We start from the raw sequence: 14,571 nt of genomic DNA on the forward strand, positions 1-14,571 counted from the left end.
TTCTTTGGGGCTCAAGAGCCAGCCTATTTCTCTGGGAATCTTGCCTCATGCTTAAATCAGCCATTGTTTTCCTTTATTCTCAAGGTTTCAGTCCCTAACTGCCATCAAGAACCTGAAGACATAGCTTCCTCTATGCCAGACCTAAGGACATCTAAATATCTACCTCTGAACACCTATTTGAAGAAAAGATTATTTCCTGGAACCTACCAATTAATCGTTTTACTATAACAAGAAATCATCCAACATGTTTTATTTCTTCGTTTTGAAAATGTTTGGAAGTGCCTTTACAGAAACATTAAATATACGGTGGAACATACACAACAGGTCATACTGAAACCATAGGTAATATAATGAGATAGATACATTATACAAAAAGGTATATAGAAGCACAATGTCATAACAGCATGCTCTGTTTATAATATCTGGCATTTACCAGGGAACGAGAATCCAATTCAGAAATGTGGAAAGGAAGGGATAACACCTTTTCGAATGCCAGACAAAACTTGTCCCCACCATTTGCTGCCTTGCAATCACCCCAAAGTACACTACTGGCTGGGCTGTGTAGGTTTGGCCACTCACTAGGTTCTGCAGCTGAGATCCGGTCCACCTGCCTGAGAAGAGTCTGAGGCTGGGAACTGATACCTAAGATGCACATTTCAATTTTGAGACAACAGCATGCCCTGTAGACACACATTATACATGAGCAGTATTGTAAAAATTATTTGCCATGGGAAGACACACACTACCTCCCTCTAAGAGCACGGGTCTGCTGCATGATACGCGCTATGTGGGTGTGACTATCTTTCAGTGTTTTATAGACACTTATTTTTCCCTAGGTTTGATCATTTCCTTATTACTTAATTCTCCACTCTCAGCCTTTCATAGTTGTGGTGTTTGCTTAGGCCCACAATAATGTGTGGGAAATACCTAGAAGACTTCTGTAATGGAGGTTGGACAATTGGTTTTGTTCTTGGAATCCACACTGAATGGGTGCCCTTGCTAGAAGTCCAAAATAAGGGTCACAGCAGAGGATAACTACAGAAAGGAAGTCACTTGGAGATCAAGTCCCTCCATGGGCCAGTTCTTGGGCATGTGAACTGGTGGCTCTGGGGTAATTCACTGCACTGCAGCAACTGAGACAGCAATAGGTCCGATGTACATGTCCAGGTGTGCCCGATGGAGACTGTCACCAACCAGATTAATGAAATGAGAAGGCTGAGGGCCTGGGCCAGTGTGCTTATCAATGCCAGATGTGTGCTCCTTCTCAGCCTGCAATATTCATGGAAATGGAAAATGCTTGTACTATGTGGGAAATACATGGATAAAACAGAGATCCTAAAGCGGTTATGATGGAGGAAAAAGGCACGCTCTTTGAGGAAGCATCTCTAAGTGAAATAACAGTATCACGTGGTCAGTGTTGACACTGGCAATCTGTTATTTCATTCAGAAAGTCAAATTCTTACAAAGGAGGTAACAATAACATGGCAGACTATTTCAGCTCAGCCTTATAATGGGAAACAGAAAGTCTCACTTGCTTTTTTGGCCACAGGAAGTAAAGAAAGATGTGTCAGGTCAAAAGTTATTTCAGCCATCCCAAAGACGTAATATTTCCAAATAGGTTTGAAAAAAATCAGCATCACATAGACCCCAAATCCCAAAGCGGCATCCATCTCTCTGTTTGTAAAGTGCTTTACTCCAACGGGCAAAGTAGATGTATAGAGAGGTCTTCTATCCCCTCAGTTCCTGCAGCATCTAAAGAGACTCCCGTGAGACTCTTGTCGTTAACATAAAATTACAATGTTTGATTTGAACAACTGACCAAGAGCAGCAATTAAATCCAAAGAAATTTTAAAGGCATCTCACAGAATACGAAGATTGTCCAACATTTTAAGTTGATAACATTATTGCTTTCTTGGACTGGGAAGATAATTTCCCTAATGAACTTGAACTGTTATTTCTTATCTGGAAAATGATGGTGTCCTATTTGTCTTGAGCCATAGAATAGTCTATAAACACAGTAACCCAGATGAAAATGTTTCTGCATTTTTTTTTGTATTTTTTAAAATTTCTAAAAGCAAACAACAAAAAAGCTTCAGAACCTATCTCGATTGTATAAAACCATAAAGAAAGTAACAGGCATTAAGGATTTCAATACCAAAAAATTTCAAATGCCGTGTTTACATTTTGCACTCACACACAAAGCCTAAATATAAAGCATTCATTCTTTTACAAATCTTATTTCAAGCTTTCTTTTATCCTTTTCTTGAAACATATTTTACTAAACTGTATATATACATGCACGCTGAGATCTGGGAAGAACTAGTTATTTTTGTTTTTCTTGTTTTGTTTTTGTCTGAGACGGGGTCTCGCTCTTGTTGCCCAGGCTGGAGTGCAGTGGTACCATCTCGGCTCACTACAACCTCCACCTCCCAGGTTCAAGTGATTCTCCTGCCTCAGCATCCAGAGTAGCTGGGATTACAGGCATGCACCAGCACACCTGGCTAATTTTTGTATTTTTAGTAGAGACAGGGTTTCACCATGTTGCCCAAGCTGGTCTCAAACTCCTGACCTCAGGTGATCCGCCCCCCTGGGCCTCCCACAGTGCTGGAGTTCCGTGTCAGTGCTTCCATGTTCCCAGGGAAAAGACAAGGAGGAAGCTGTTAGTGGAAAACAGTTACCCAAAGTGCTGAGAAGCAATTCTGATGGGGCTGGGGTTTTGCAACTGGGAGCACATTTTTGGCATTTTGCTGCCAATAGTTTAGAGGCAGGAAATCCTGCCTCAGTTTCACAAAGCCAACTCCTGTGTTTACACCCAATTACTTGAATGATGTCTGAGGGGCCTGGAGAAAGACTAGGTTTGGTATCGGGCATTTATTATGACATGTCAAATTATTGCCTAAGAGGCATCCCTATTCATCCTGAAAGCCAAGAGTAGCATTTGCCAGCAGGCCAAAAATGACTCTGCAGTTTCAAGAAATACACACACACCAACAGAGAGCCTCTAGCCCCTCTAGGGACTTGGCAAGTGTACCGCCCATCTTTCAGCTGAAACATCTACTTCAGCCTCTCAAACAGAATCCCCACCTGCCCTGTGGTTTTCTTATGTCTCTAGAGCTCTGCCTGTTCTGGGAACCTCAGCACCCTGGGTCTAGTACAAAGCCCCTGCCCCAAGTACATGTACAAGACCAAGCCATTGACAAGCAAAGATCAAAGGGTGGACAGAGGTCTAAGGCTCTCAAACACCCACAGCATCATGCATTTCAGCACTGACTTTCAACATGGTTTGACCCTGGACGGGGCCGTGAGAAACAGATCTTTTTCTGAGACATCTGTTGAGAAGCTTTCCCCAGCCTACTAGGAAAACAAATAAGAAATGTTTTAAAAGTAAAATATGTTGGCAACTTTTAAGAAATGTTTTCTTTTGATGTCCATTTATTACTGCATCAAGAGTATTAAAATCTCTGGCTGAAAAGAAAAAAAATATATCCATATTATAGCCAACCATACAGCTGCTTTAGGGAACATGCAGATAAAATAATGAAACAACTGAAGAATGTTTAAATGTTTATTTTCATGTTAAAAACGATGTATTACCCTGTGGTTAGAATATACCTTTATGCTGAAAAATGAAGTCACTTTATTTCCGAAATATTTCCAGAAAAAAGAAAAGGAAAAAATGCAAAAGTCAAGAAGAATAAGATGAAAATGTTCTGGCAGATTCCATCATCAATCCCAACATAAGCCACATCCTTTCTAGGCCAGAATTCCAAATTCAGGGCATTTCATGATGTTATTAGGTCTCAAATGTTTTTCCCACTATCAGTTTAGATATTTTGGAGTGGGATGTCTGTACATTTAAAAGCTACAATTTTGCATGCTTTCATTTTTAAAAACTCGGTGTTTCATTATATTGCCTATATTACATACAAAAATATCTGCAGTCCATATTTCAGCATAACTTTTCCACCATCCATACCGTCCCTTTACATGACAGGTGATATGCATTACATCACACATATATAATTTTGATAAAAAGGGGAGGGTTGCTGAGTTTATAAACCATCTGTTATGTCATTTACAGAGAATGAAATGGAGAATTGAGACCATTTTTAGGTAATTAGAGTGGAAAACACATTGGTGTCCCTGACATGTAGGGTTCAGATGAAACCACGCTCTGTGGTCCTTGCTGTGAGACTGAATAGTTCCCTCACAGTCTTAAGAGTTCTCTGACAGGGCTCCAACATCCCAGTAATGGGAAGACCTCTTTCTAAAATAATGAAACAAGACTGCTACCAAAATGCACAAAGGTGGACCTTCTAAAACTTAAAAGTTAGCAAGTTACAAATTACTTAGTCTACAGATGTGGCAATGGGACAAAAAGTAACCAACTTTCCCCCTGCATGACTTCATAAATAGAAACTTCTGTCTAGATAGTAAGGATTATTATAGTCTGGGAATTTATCCTGGCCAGTGTGCACTATACAACAGCTAGGAAGTCAATTATTCCTTCTCTTGGGACACATGGAGCATTCTGAGGTTTGCTAGGTGTTGTTTTTCCAGGGCAACCTTCTATTGTCTTTTCTTCTTGCCTTCTCTCAAATGCAACACACCTGTGTGTTTAAGCATCGGTTCTTTCATGTGGCAGCTGCTTCTTGATTCCTGTGCTCTGGCCTCTACTGCAGCACATCTGGACCCTGGAGGCAGCGGTTGCAATCCTCAATGGTTCCAGGTCGTATGCTGGTCATCTAGCATCTGAACCTCCCTTCACATGACCATGGAGTTCACTGTCTGGTGCCTTCTCAAGAGGCTTGCTGGTGTCTCCCTCAGTGGGAGTCTGAGCATTCCATTCCCATGGGAGAGGAAGGGACTTTATAAATGTTTGGTTCAGGTTATTTATCAAGACTAATAATTTGGGTCTATCAGCCATAAAATCATGGAAAATCCAGGCAAATGCATGGTCCCCAGAAAATTAGATTTCATGACTTAATAGTTTATACCTTTACCTCCACTTTAGATATTTTGGGGCACAGCGCCTAATAGTTGTATATTGACTAGCTGGAAAACAAGGTGCTATAACCCATGGTTTATAATCTTCAGGAAGTATTTAGAGGAGGAAATATTTTAATGAAATTCTTTCATGAAAAATAATATCCATGCTAAATCTGAGGACAATTGACAGTCACTGTTGATTCTTACTAAATAGTTTGTTGTCTGGCTCTTCAGTATTGACACACACACACACACATATACACACGGGTATATGTATGTATATGTGTTTATATACATCTGGGTGTGGGTTCTATGGTGGAAGGAACCCTTCCCCCATGGCCTTCCATTGATTATTATTTTGAATTGACTGGGTTATAACACAAAGGAGCAAAGGTGGCTACGCAGGGGCTTTATCACTCAGGGTGACTCTAAGTAATCACAAGAAGCATCTTCAGGACTGTGGCCAGTTTCCAGCCCTGCTGAGAAAGCACTGGCATGTTTGAATGCTCCCGTTTGCCCCCTGCACCCCATCAAGCACTGCCATCAGAGGGAATGGTCTAATTTGTATGTTCCCTGATAACACTCCCCATGGCAGTGATAATTTCCTTTACCTCCTCCCCAGTTAGACCCCCCACCCAAAGTCTTCACTTTACCAGTGGGCAGGACCCTGCTGTATGTGTGTAAGAGATTTCCTCCCCATTTCAGTGGAGGTTCTTCATTTTCAGAAATGAATTCCCAGTATTTCTGGAATGCTAGAGATCCAAAGGGAGAGAGGACTGAAGAGCCTCACAGAAGGAGCCGACTCACCTGGAGAGCTACGTGTCAATCAGCATATGAACTTTCTTCGGTCCTGTATGGTTGGTTCTGAGCTACCTCTGCACCAAACTCTTTGAAAAGCTTTTGGCTGACTGAGGAATCTTCCCATAAAGTGTCAGCCATCTGTCTGCAAGCTCCTTTTGCAGCTAATGCCTGGCTCTCCTCGTTTCCTTATCCCATCAAACTGAACTATTTTTGGAACTTCACCAGCTTCAGTTCCTAAGCCCTGTTTTATAGAACTAACTGAACACTGGGCTCTGGAGATCAGGCTTACATCACTTGCAATTTCAGCACTGTTCACAAACACACTGTAGTCCTGTGGGTCAGAGATACAGGAAGAACTTTTTGGCTGCCACGTCATGGCTAGAGGAGGCTGGGTTGTCATGTTCCCATCCAAGGAAATCTACAATAAGAGAACAACTGAACGCCTCTCCTTGGATTAGCTCAGTTGTCAGCCATTTGGGGTCAGGGCACTGCTTCAGCTGACTTCCTGCAGATCTTTCCTACTTTGGGCCTTTAAAATTATATTTCTTAAGAGATGCAAATGGCTCAGTAAAGCTCATAATGAGGCATACTAGTCCAGTGTTTACATTTCCAATAATATGATCTTAATAAATATGTCATCACATTTTGCTAATCTGAAATTTTTGCCTTAAGACCATTCATGATGCTACAAAAATAACGTTTTTATTTAAATATTATGCAGGAGTTGTTTCTTTTTTTCTCTTGCCATTTTGATTTTTCAATAGCTGTGGTTTTTAAATTTTATTTTCTACAATAGCTACTTCTTGAGTTCTGGAATAGTCACTTATTTGTATGGACTTTCCGGGGAAACCCATTGCTTCTCTCCACAAACGCACACCCTGTCAATGTTTTGTCTCTGCCAGAGTCATGATTGAGGTTTTTTTTTTTTTTTTTTTTTTTTGGTCATTGTATGAATGGATTTCTATATATTGCTAACTTGAAATGTCATTCTACTTACTTAAAAAAAAAAAAAAAACTTTTCTTCTGGTAAAATGGAAAGTGCAATCTGCATCTATTTCCTAGATAACTTCCTTTCTGTGCAGGTCAATTCTACTTTAAGACTTCAGTTTGGATAACAAATTGTGTTGGCCACAAAGTACTTGTATAAATACAGCTATGTTGGGGCCTTTTTACCCTCAGAAATGCACTCCAGGAGTTCCCCAAGAGTTTTCAACAAGCAGAGAATAAAAATAAGTGTTTGTGATTGACAACTTTTCTCCAAATTTTTGAAACTTCACGTAGAAAACTGTAAAGAGATGGCCCTCCCTCATTGTATATTAACATTTTAAGTAAAACCCTTTGTCCCAGTGTTATACAAGAAAGTTCAACAACAAAAGGAAGGAAAAACAAAGTGAGAATAAGCTTCTTGGATACCGTCCCTAGATGAAGAAGTGCGGAAAACTGGAAAAACCTGACATCCTGCATGGAGACCCAGGAAATAACATGGCATGGCAAATCCCAGGGAAGAAAACTCATGTGTAAATCAAACAGAGCTCAAGGAAAAGACTGAAATTTCTTCTCTTCATGTTTCAAAAAGAATTCCAGAGGTCAAAGGAACAGGTGCAGGTGCAAATGTATATAAAAATAATGAGCAGCGCTCATGACAAATCAGGATAGCTACATTCAGTCATCTTTCATGTATGTCTAAACTCAGGCCAAGGGGCAATTAGTGTCCACTGTGCTTTAAAAGGTCTAGGAATAGAAAAATCAACACCCAAATCTTTTCTAATTCCACATGGCCATTTGTCACGAGATGACTAACAATGTCTGTGGGGTCAGGTTTAATACATTTGCACTGAGCTCGTACCAGGCAGTCCATAAAACTGTTGTCTTAGAATTTCTTCAGTCCCCACATGTGGCTGTTTTAGAGGCATATCCAGACTTAAAACCCAGCTTCTATAGCTCTCCAGACCTCTTTTACCTGCTTAGAAATGAATCCCACCAGACCTCCACAAATCAAACTTTGTTAAATCATCCCCTATTGCTGATCAAACTCACTGCTCCAGCATTCAAAAAACAGAAGGCATAAAGGTGAATACAAACATAAGAAAGGAGTTTACATCTGGTCTTGCAGTCTTTCCATATAGTCTCTAAAGTCCTGTGAATCCCCCAGCCCCATATCTTGGCAGACCCACTTGATGTTATCATCGCTGTCAAACAGGATGGAGTTGGTGTATGGGCCGCCGTCCTCTGGGAGGATGGTGGTGTAGGAAGTGAACTTGACTCTCTTCCTCTTTGGGCCCGAAGAATTCATAGGTTCATTTTTAATTTCTTTCTCATAGACATAGTCAGAGGGTCTGAGCAGTTGACTATGAAAAGTCTTCTGGGAACTGCCGTTCAGAAGGAAATTCCTCTCCTCGAACTGCAGGCCCCTGTCTATCATGGTTGTGCACTCCTCCGATGGGAGTGTAATGTCAACAGGGTTCTCCAAAAGTTCCACTTCATTCCCAAGCCAGACCCAGTCGTGGGAATGGGGGATGTTGCCCTGCTCGCTCACAGCAAACCTTTTGTGTCTGTATTTCCAGGCAAATGCCACGCAGTTGATCAAGAAGACCAGAATGGCCAGGCAGAAGACGCAGAGCAGGGCATACATGCCAATCTCCAAGTCTGTTAGCCCCCTTGAGGTCACTGTGAGGTCACTAGGATTATTGGGGTCCGGTGACTTCCCTTGAGTGGGGAAGCTTGTGAAGGCATCTGGACCACCACTTTTGAGTAACTTATTCTTCCCTTCCATGGGAGACTGGGGGGTTGTGCTTTTGTTGGTACTTTCCTCGTGGCCAACAGGCGTGCCATGGTGGAACCATTCCTGCACTGCTCTCTCCTTGTTTCCTTCACGCTCTATGGAATTACTGAGGTGGTCTTTATATTCCCGATTTATGCCCTCAATATCATTGCTGCCTCCTTGGTGCTCATCACTACTTGGTTCGAATTTGACCTTGACATTTCCTTTACCCACGGCAAGAACACTCTTCCTCTTGGTCTTCTGACAAGGTTCACTTATCATCATTTCTAACTTAATCAAAGGCCCTTGTCCTTCACCCTCCGCAACCACAATTGGCCATTTGGACTCAAGGTTTGCCTGGACAGACACCACCATTTCATCCAATGATGAGACAGTAACAGAATAATCCTTAGGATCGTAAATGTCTAAAGGTGTCACCGAACCATCACTGAACAAAATCCAAGAACTTACTATTGCTTCCTAAGGAAAATGAAACCAAAGCATTATGTTATAATCAGGTTCCTTCAAATTTGAAAACATAAATATAATTTCCTATATAAATTGTTTCAATATAAGGAGAAGATGTCTATAGTTTTATAATCTTGAACAGTTCTTGTTATGCCTTGAACTGGTAGAACTGGCATCAATAATGTGCTATAGCCTCACTGGGACAAGGAATAAATAATATACTTTAATGATAGCATTAAACTATAATTTATTGCATACATACAATAGAATTTGACCTTTTTAAAAACATATTGAAAGATCAGGCAATTGATCTGAATCAATTTCAGGTGCAACAAATCAGGCTACTGCTCAAGATAATATCACTTCGAACATTCTTCATTAAGAACCCAGTGGTGATGTAGCAAAACATGCACTGGCTGGAAGGACTGGGGAAGATGCACTGTGAGGCTGGCTGACTGGAATGGCACAGTGGCTCTGGTATCTTCAGAAATAATTTATAGAAGTTTAGAGATGGGAGGAAGTTTTAGAGTTGACCATAATTATTGTAAAGAGTAGCAATTTGGTGCCTATTAGCCATGCTTAAGTAGCTGAAATGGAATTTCCAAGTATCAAAAACCACCTGCTTTGACAAAAGTGAAAACATGTGATCCTTTGATCACGGTCTAGCAGCAGGCTGTGCCTGGCACAGATAAGCCCAGCAGAAAGCAAATGGCGTATGGGGAAGTGGTGGGTGTGGAAAGGCACATAAGAGGAAATGTGTCTAAGTCCCTGAACACTTTCCTCAGAGACAGGGCAGCCTGGATGAGAAACAAGAAGCTTCAAGAATCCCCAGTCCTAGGCATGAGGACTCCTGCTCTCCTTCACAGGACGTGCTAACTGAGAGAGAAGTCGTCTCCACTGACCAGGAACGCAGGGCCCCTGGGACGCTCACCTGCTGTGGGGACTGAAGAACATCCAGGGCGGCGACTGTGGAGACGATGGCCCTTTTATCTGCGCGGTGTGGCTGCAGGGAGAGAGACATGCCAGCTACGAGCTGCACTCCCAGCTCCGCGATGGTGACTCGGTCATCCAGGACGATCACCGTCTTCTCAGCCAGGATGGAGTCCGAGAGCGGCGAGAGGACCTGAAAAGTCAGCGAGGAGGCTCATGCATCTCTGCTCCTCATAAGTACCGTGAACCCCTTAACTAGGGCTCCCAACAAAGTGCTCTCCCAGCCCTCGGCTCAATGCATGCACCTGTGGGAATCGGTTAGGAGAGTGTTATGCTGTTGTTCAATCACACTTAACAATGACAGGAGTTTTATAAAGATCGTCTTGGTCTATTTACTTTCCTCTGATTTATGTCATGATAACAGCCGTGTATTTTCTGAGAGAATCTTGATGTAATTTAGAGGCAATAATAAAAACCTGTCCATTGATATTAGGTACTCCAAGAGCAACATTTTCCCAACAACTAACACTTAGAATGGCACAGCTGCCCTTAAAACAGGGTGGGCATCCTGTATGACTCAGGTGGACCCAACGTAATCACGTGAGTCCTTAAAAGGAGAGACCTCTTCCTGGCTGGGGGCAGAAGGGGAAGTTAGAGGTTCGGTGTGGGGAGGACTCCATCCAGCCAGTACTGCAGGCGGAAGAGACGACGTGACAAGGAATGCAGGTGGCCTTGGAGCAGAGTGACCCCTGGTGACCCCTGGCTGACAGTGGGCAAGGAAACAGGGACCTCGGTCAATCCTAAAATCACAAAGAACTACTGTTACACAACCTGAAGGAGCTTGGAAGCCAAGTCTTTCCCCAGACTCCCAGATAAGAGCCCAGGCCAGCCGAGACCTGGAGTTCAGCCTCGTGGTGCCTTGAGCACAGAATGCAGCAGGTCCACGCGGATGCCGGGCCTGCGGAAATATTAGCTGACTAACAGGTGTTTTTTAAGCTGCTAGTTTGTGGTAGTTTGTTACACAGAAATAGAAAACACAGAACATAACATGTTTCATCCAGCTTTGCCAAAAATATAGCTTTGGCTACATTAAAATCTGACTTAGTTAACTCTGAGCAGAAACATTTTAAATTTGTATAAAGAAATATTCTGCACCATTTCTGCACACTTATCCTGTCAAATTGGCTAGAAAATCATTTTACTGTCACTATGATAAAGAATATTTAGCTATGGATTATTATGTTTTGAAAAAATTTTGTCTACAAGGTACGACATAACTCAATGGTTAAACTTCAAGGTTAGGAGGGAAAAAAACTAGCTTTCAGCAGTTCAACCACCTTCTACTGGTGATTACAAAACGGAGAGTATGATATTGGGGAAAAGATTATTCACACTGTATGTTTCATTTAGCCTTCTTGGTAAAAGGGATTCGATATTTTTCTCAACTCTCTAAAATACGAAAATTAATCTGAGTTTAGGTTATTAAAATTGGTGAATGCTCTATTGTTTCTCATTATTCTCTTACAAACAAACAGAGGCAATACATGCACAGGGACACACGTTGATAGGCACGGCCACGTGCACATGCGCACACAGACACACATCTGCACAACAGCCTCTACCTGGCCACTCATCAACACAGACTGGTGTTGGGCAAGGCGGCAAGGCATGGCAGCGTGTACCTGCACCGTGGTTATGCCCGGCTCCCGACCAGCCAGGGTCCTGCCGTCCTGTAACTGAGCGATTTTCGGCTCCTCCACCTTCATGAACTCGGTCACAAGGTCAGTGATGTCAAACTGCCAGTCGGGGCCCAGCATGTAGGTCAGCTGCCCTAAGTCAGGCGACTCGGCCACAAACTGGGTGAGGACGCGCACCGTGGCGTGCTGGTACTGCAGGGAGCAGCCTCGCCCCTTCTTCTCTTCATCGTCCTCGTCATCGCTATCCCGGGTAGGCCTGGAGCACAAGGAATCAAAACAGAACAAAGTCCTCATCGTTAAGAAGTTCTACATGCCCTTGGTTTTCAGATTCTAGGTGAGCCCACAGAATGAAATGAAATGGTCTTTCTCCTGCCGGACCTGCTCAGCCATCTATCCATTCCCTGTTCATTCACTCATTCCACAAGCACTTTGGTGAGGATCACGTGCTTTGTGCTTGCAACAGGAATGGCAAGGGTAGCTCCTGCCTTCCTGACCCGTACAGAGGCTGAGGCTCTGGTCTTGGTGTCCTGGAAACTGGTAATTTTAAAACCATTCCCCTGTGGGATGTGCGTCAGAACTGCTGTTTGGATTCATTTTGACATTGGACCTCCTGCCAAGTTCTCTACCCTCTCACAGGCTCAGCTACCTCCCCTTGGAAATGAACACATAGGAACAGCTGGCCCCCTTTCCTCCCTCATAGTTTCACATGAGGACCAAGGAGGTCAAGGTATGATGACATCTCAGAAATGGCCCTTTAGGAACCCCAGACCAACCAGGAACCATCGGCCGTGGATGGTCCTAACACCCCACCTCCTCATCGGCTGAGGCCCTCTATTCTGTACGGAAAGAAGCAGCTTCCTGAGCTTATGGCCCTAAAGTCTGCCAAAGGATCCTTTCCTTCTACCGTCCTACAGTAATCTAAAATCACTGCTCTGCGAGCAAACCTGCTCATGCTACTGCTAAAACATCTGAAATGTGTCTCTCCTGTTGCCCGTCCTGGCTTCTCCCTTCCTTATGGTTCTGGCCCTTCCTCTCTCCCTGGCACCTGTTATCCTCTAACCTCCACCTGTCCACAATCCACCCTGAGAAAGCCTCTCTGGCTCTGCAATTCCAGAACCTTCCCCTCAAGAAGTAGCAGTCCTGTGTCCCTTTGAGAGTGCTTTGTTTGGTGACTACAGACCAGTCTGTGCCCTCGGTGCCTGCGGATTCTGTCAGGGGAGAAAGGGAAGAAGGGGAGTGACTCATGCATGCTGAATTAGACCTACTGTGTGTCCTCTTCCACATGTTTACATAAGGATGGGGGGGGCGGAGCAAGACGGCCGAATAGGAACAGCTCCAGTATCCAATTCCCAGCGCGAGCGACACAGAAGACCAGTGATTTCTGCATTTTCAACTGAAGTACTGGGGTCATCTCACTGGGGAGTTCCAGACAATCCATGCTGGTCAGCTACTGCAGCCAGACCAGCGAGAGCTGAAGCAGGGCGAGGCATCACCTCACCTGGGAAGCACAAGGGGGAAGGGAATCCCTTTTCCTAGCCAGGGGAACTGAGACACACAACACCTGGAAAATCGGGTAACTCCCACCACAATACTGCGCTTTAAGCAAACTGGCACACCAGGAGAATATATCCCACACCTGGCCGGGAGGGTCCCACGCCCACGGAGCCTCCCTCATTGCTAACACAGCAGTCTGCAGCAATCTAACTGCAACACAGCAGCGAGGCTGCGGGAGGGGCGCCCGCCATTGCTGAGGCTTAAGTAGGTAAACGAAGCCACTGGGAAGCTCGAACTGGGTGGAGCTCACAGCAGCTCAAGGAAACCTGCCTGTCTCTGGGAGACTCCACCTCTGGGGACAGGGCACAGCTAAAAAACTACAGGGGAAGCAGCAGAGGCCTGTGCAGACGCGAACGACTCTGACAGCTTTGAAGAGAGCAGTGGATCTCCAACACGGAGGTTGAGATCTGAGAACGGACAGACTGCCTGCTCAAGTGGGTCCCTGACCCCTGAGTAGCCTAACTGGGAGACATCCCCCACTAGGGGCAGTCTGACACCCCACACCTCACAGGGTGGAGTACACCCCTGAGAGGAAGCTTCCAAAGTAAGAATCAGACAGGTACACTCGCTGTTCAGCAATATTCTATCTTCTGCAACCTCTGCTGCTGATACCCAGGCAAACAGGGTCTGGAGTGGACCTCAAGCAATCTCCAACAGACCTATAGCTGAGGGTCCTGACTGTCAGAAGGAAAACTATCAAACAGGAAGGACACCTATACCAAAACCCCATCAGTACGTCACCATCATCAAAGACCAGAGACAGATAAAACCACAAAGATGGGGAAAAAGCAGGGCAGAAAAGCTGGAAATTCAAAAAATAAGAGCGCATCTCCCCCTGCAAAGGAGCGCAGCCCATCACCAGCAACGGATCAAAGCTGGTCAGAGAATGACTTTGACGAGATGAGAGAAGAAGGCTTCAGTCCATCAAACTTCTCAGAGTTAAAGGAGGAATTACATACCCAGCGCAAAGAAACTAAAAATCTTGAAAAAAGAGTGGAAGAATTGACAGCTAGACTAATTAATGCAGAGAAGGTCATAAACGAAATGACAGAGATGAAAACCATGACATGAGAAATACGTGACAAATGCACAAGCTTCAGTAACCGACTTGATCAACTGGAAGAAAGAGTATCAGCGATTGAGGATCAAATGAATGAAATGAAGCGAGAAGAGAAACCAAAAGAAAAAAGAAGAAAAAGAAATGAACAAAGCCTGCAAGAAGTATGGGATTATGTAAAAAGACCAAATCTACGTCTGATTGGGGTGCCTGAAAGTGAGGGGGAAAATGGAACCAACTTGGAAAACACTCTTCAGGATATCATCCAGGAGAACTTCCCCAACCTAGTAGGGCAGGCCAACATTCAAATTCAG

At 43.8% G+C, this 14,571-nt stretch overlaps 1 protein-coding gene across 3 annotated transcripts in view; it reads right to left on the bottom strand.

Moving 5' to 3' along the window:
• Positions 1–233: 233 nt before the first annotated feature.
• Positions 234–14,571, bottom strand: part of LOC117089191 (transmembrane protein 132B) — a 548,815-nt gene continuing 534,477 nt past the window's right edge. For 2 of the 3 annotated variants that reach the window (XM_033220123.1, XM_033220122.1), the window contains 3 exons: positions 11,632–11,902; positions 9,951–10,142; positions 234–9,031 (listed from right to left, as the gene is read on the bottom strand). In XM_033220123.1, coding sequence (XP_033076014.1) covers positions 7,886–9,031; positions 9,951–10,142; positions 11,632–11,902 — 1,609 coding nt within the window. In that variant the 3' untranslated portion in view covers positions 234–7,885. The remainder of the gene's footprint in view (positions 9,032–9,950; positions 10,143–11,631; positions 11,903–14,571) is intronic. The other variant, XR_004439500.1, reaches the window with a different exon arrangement.

The sequence above is a fragment of the Trachypithecus francoisi genome, unplaced genomic scaffold (genome assembly GCF_009764315.1).
Source record: "Trachypithecus francoisi isolate TF-2019V2 unplaced genomic scaffold, Tfra_2.0 Lachesis_group11, whole genome shotgun sequence".
In the NCBI taxonomy this organism is placed as follows: domain Eukaryota; kingdom Metazoa; phylum Chordata; class Mammalia; order Primates; family Cercopithecidae; genus Trachypithecus; species Trachypithecus francoisi.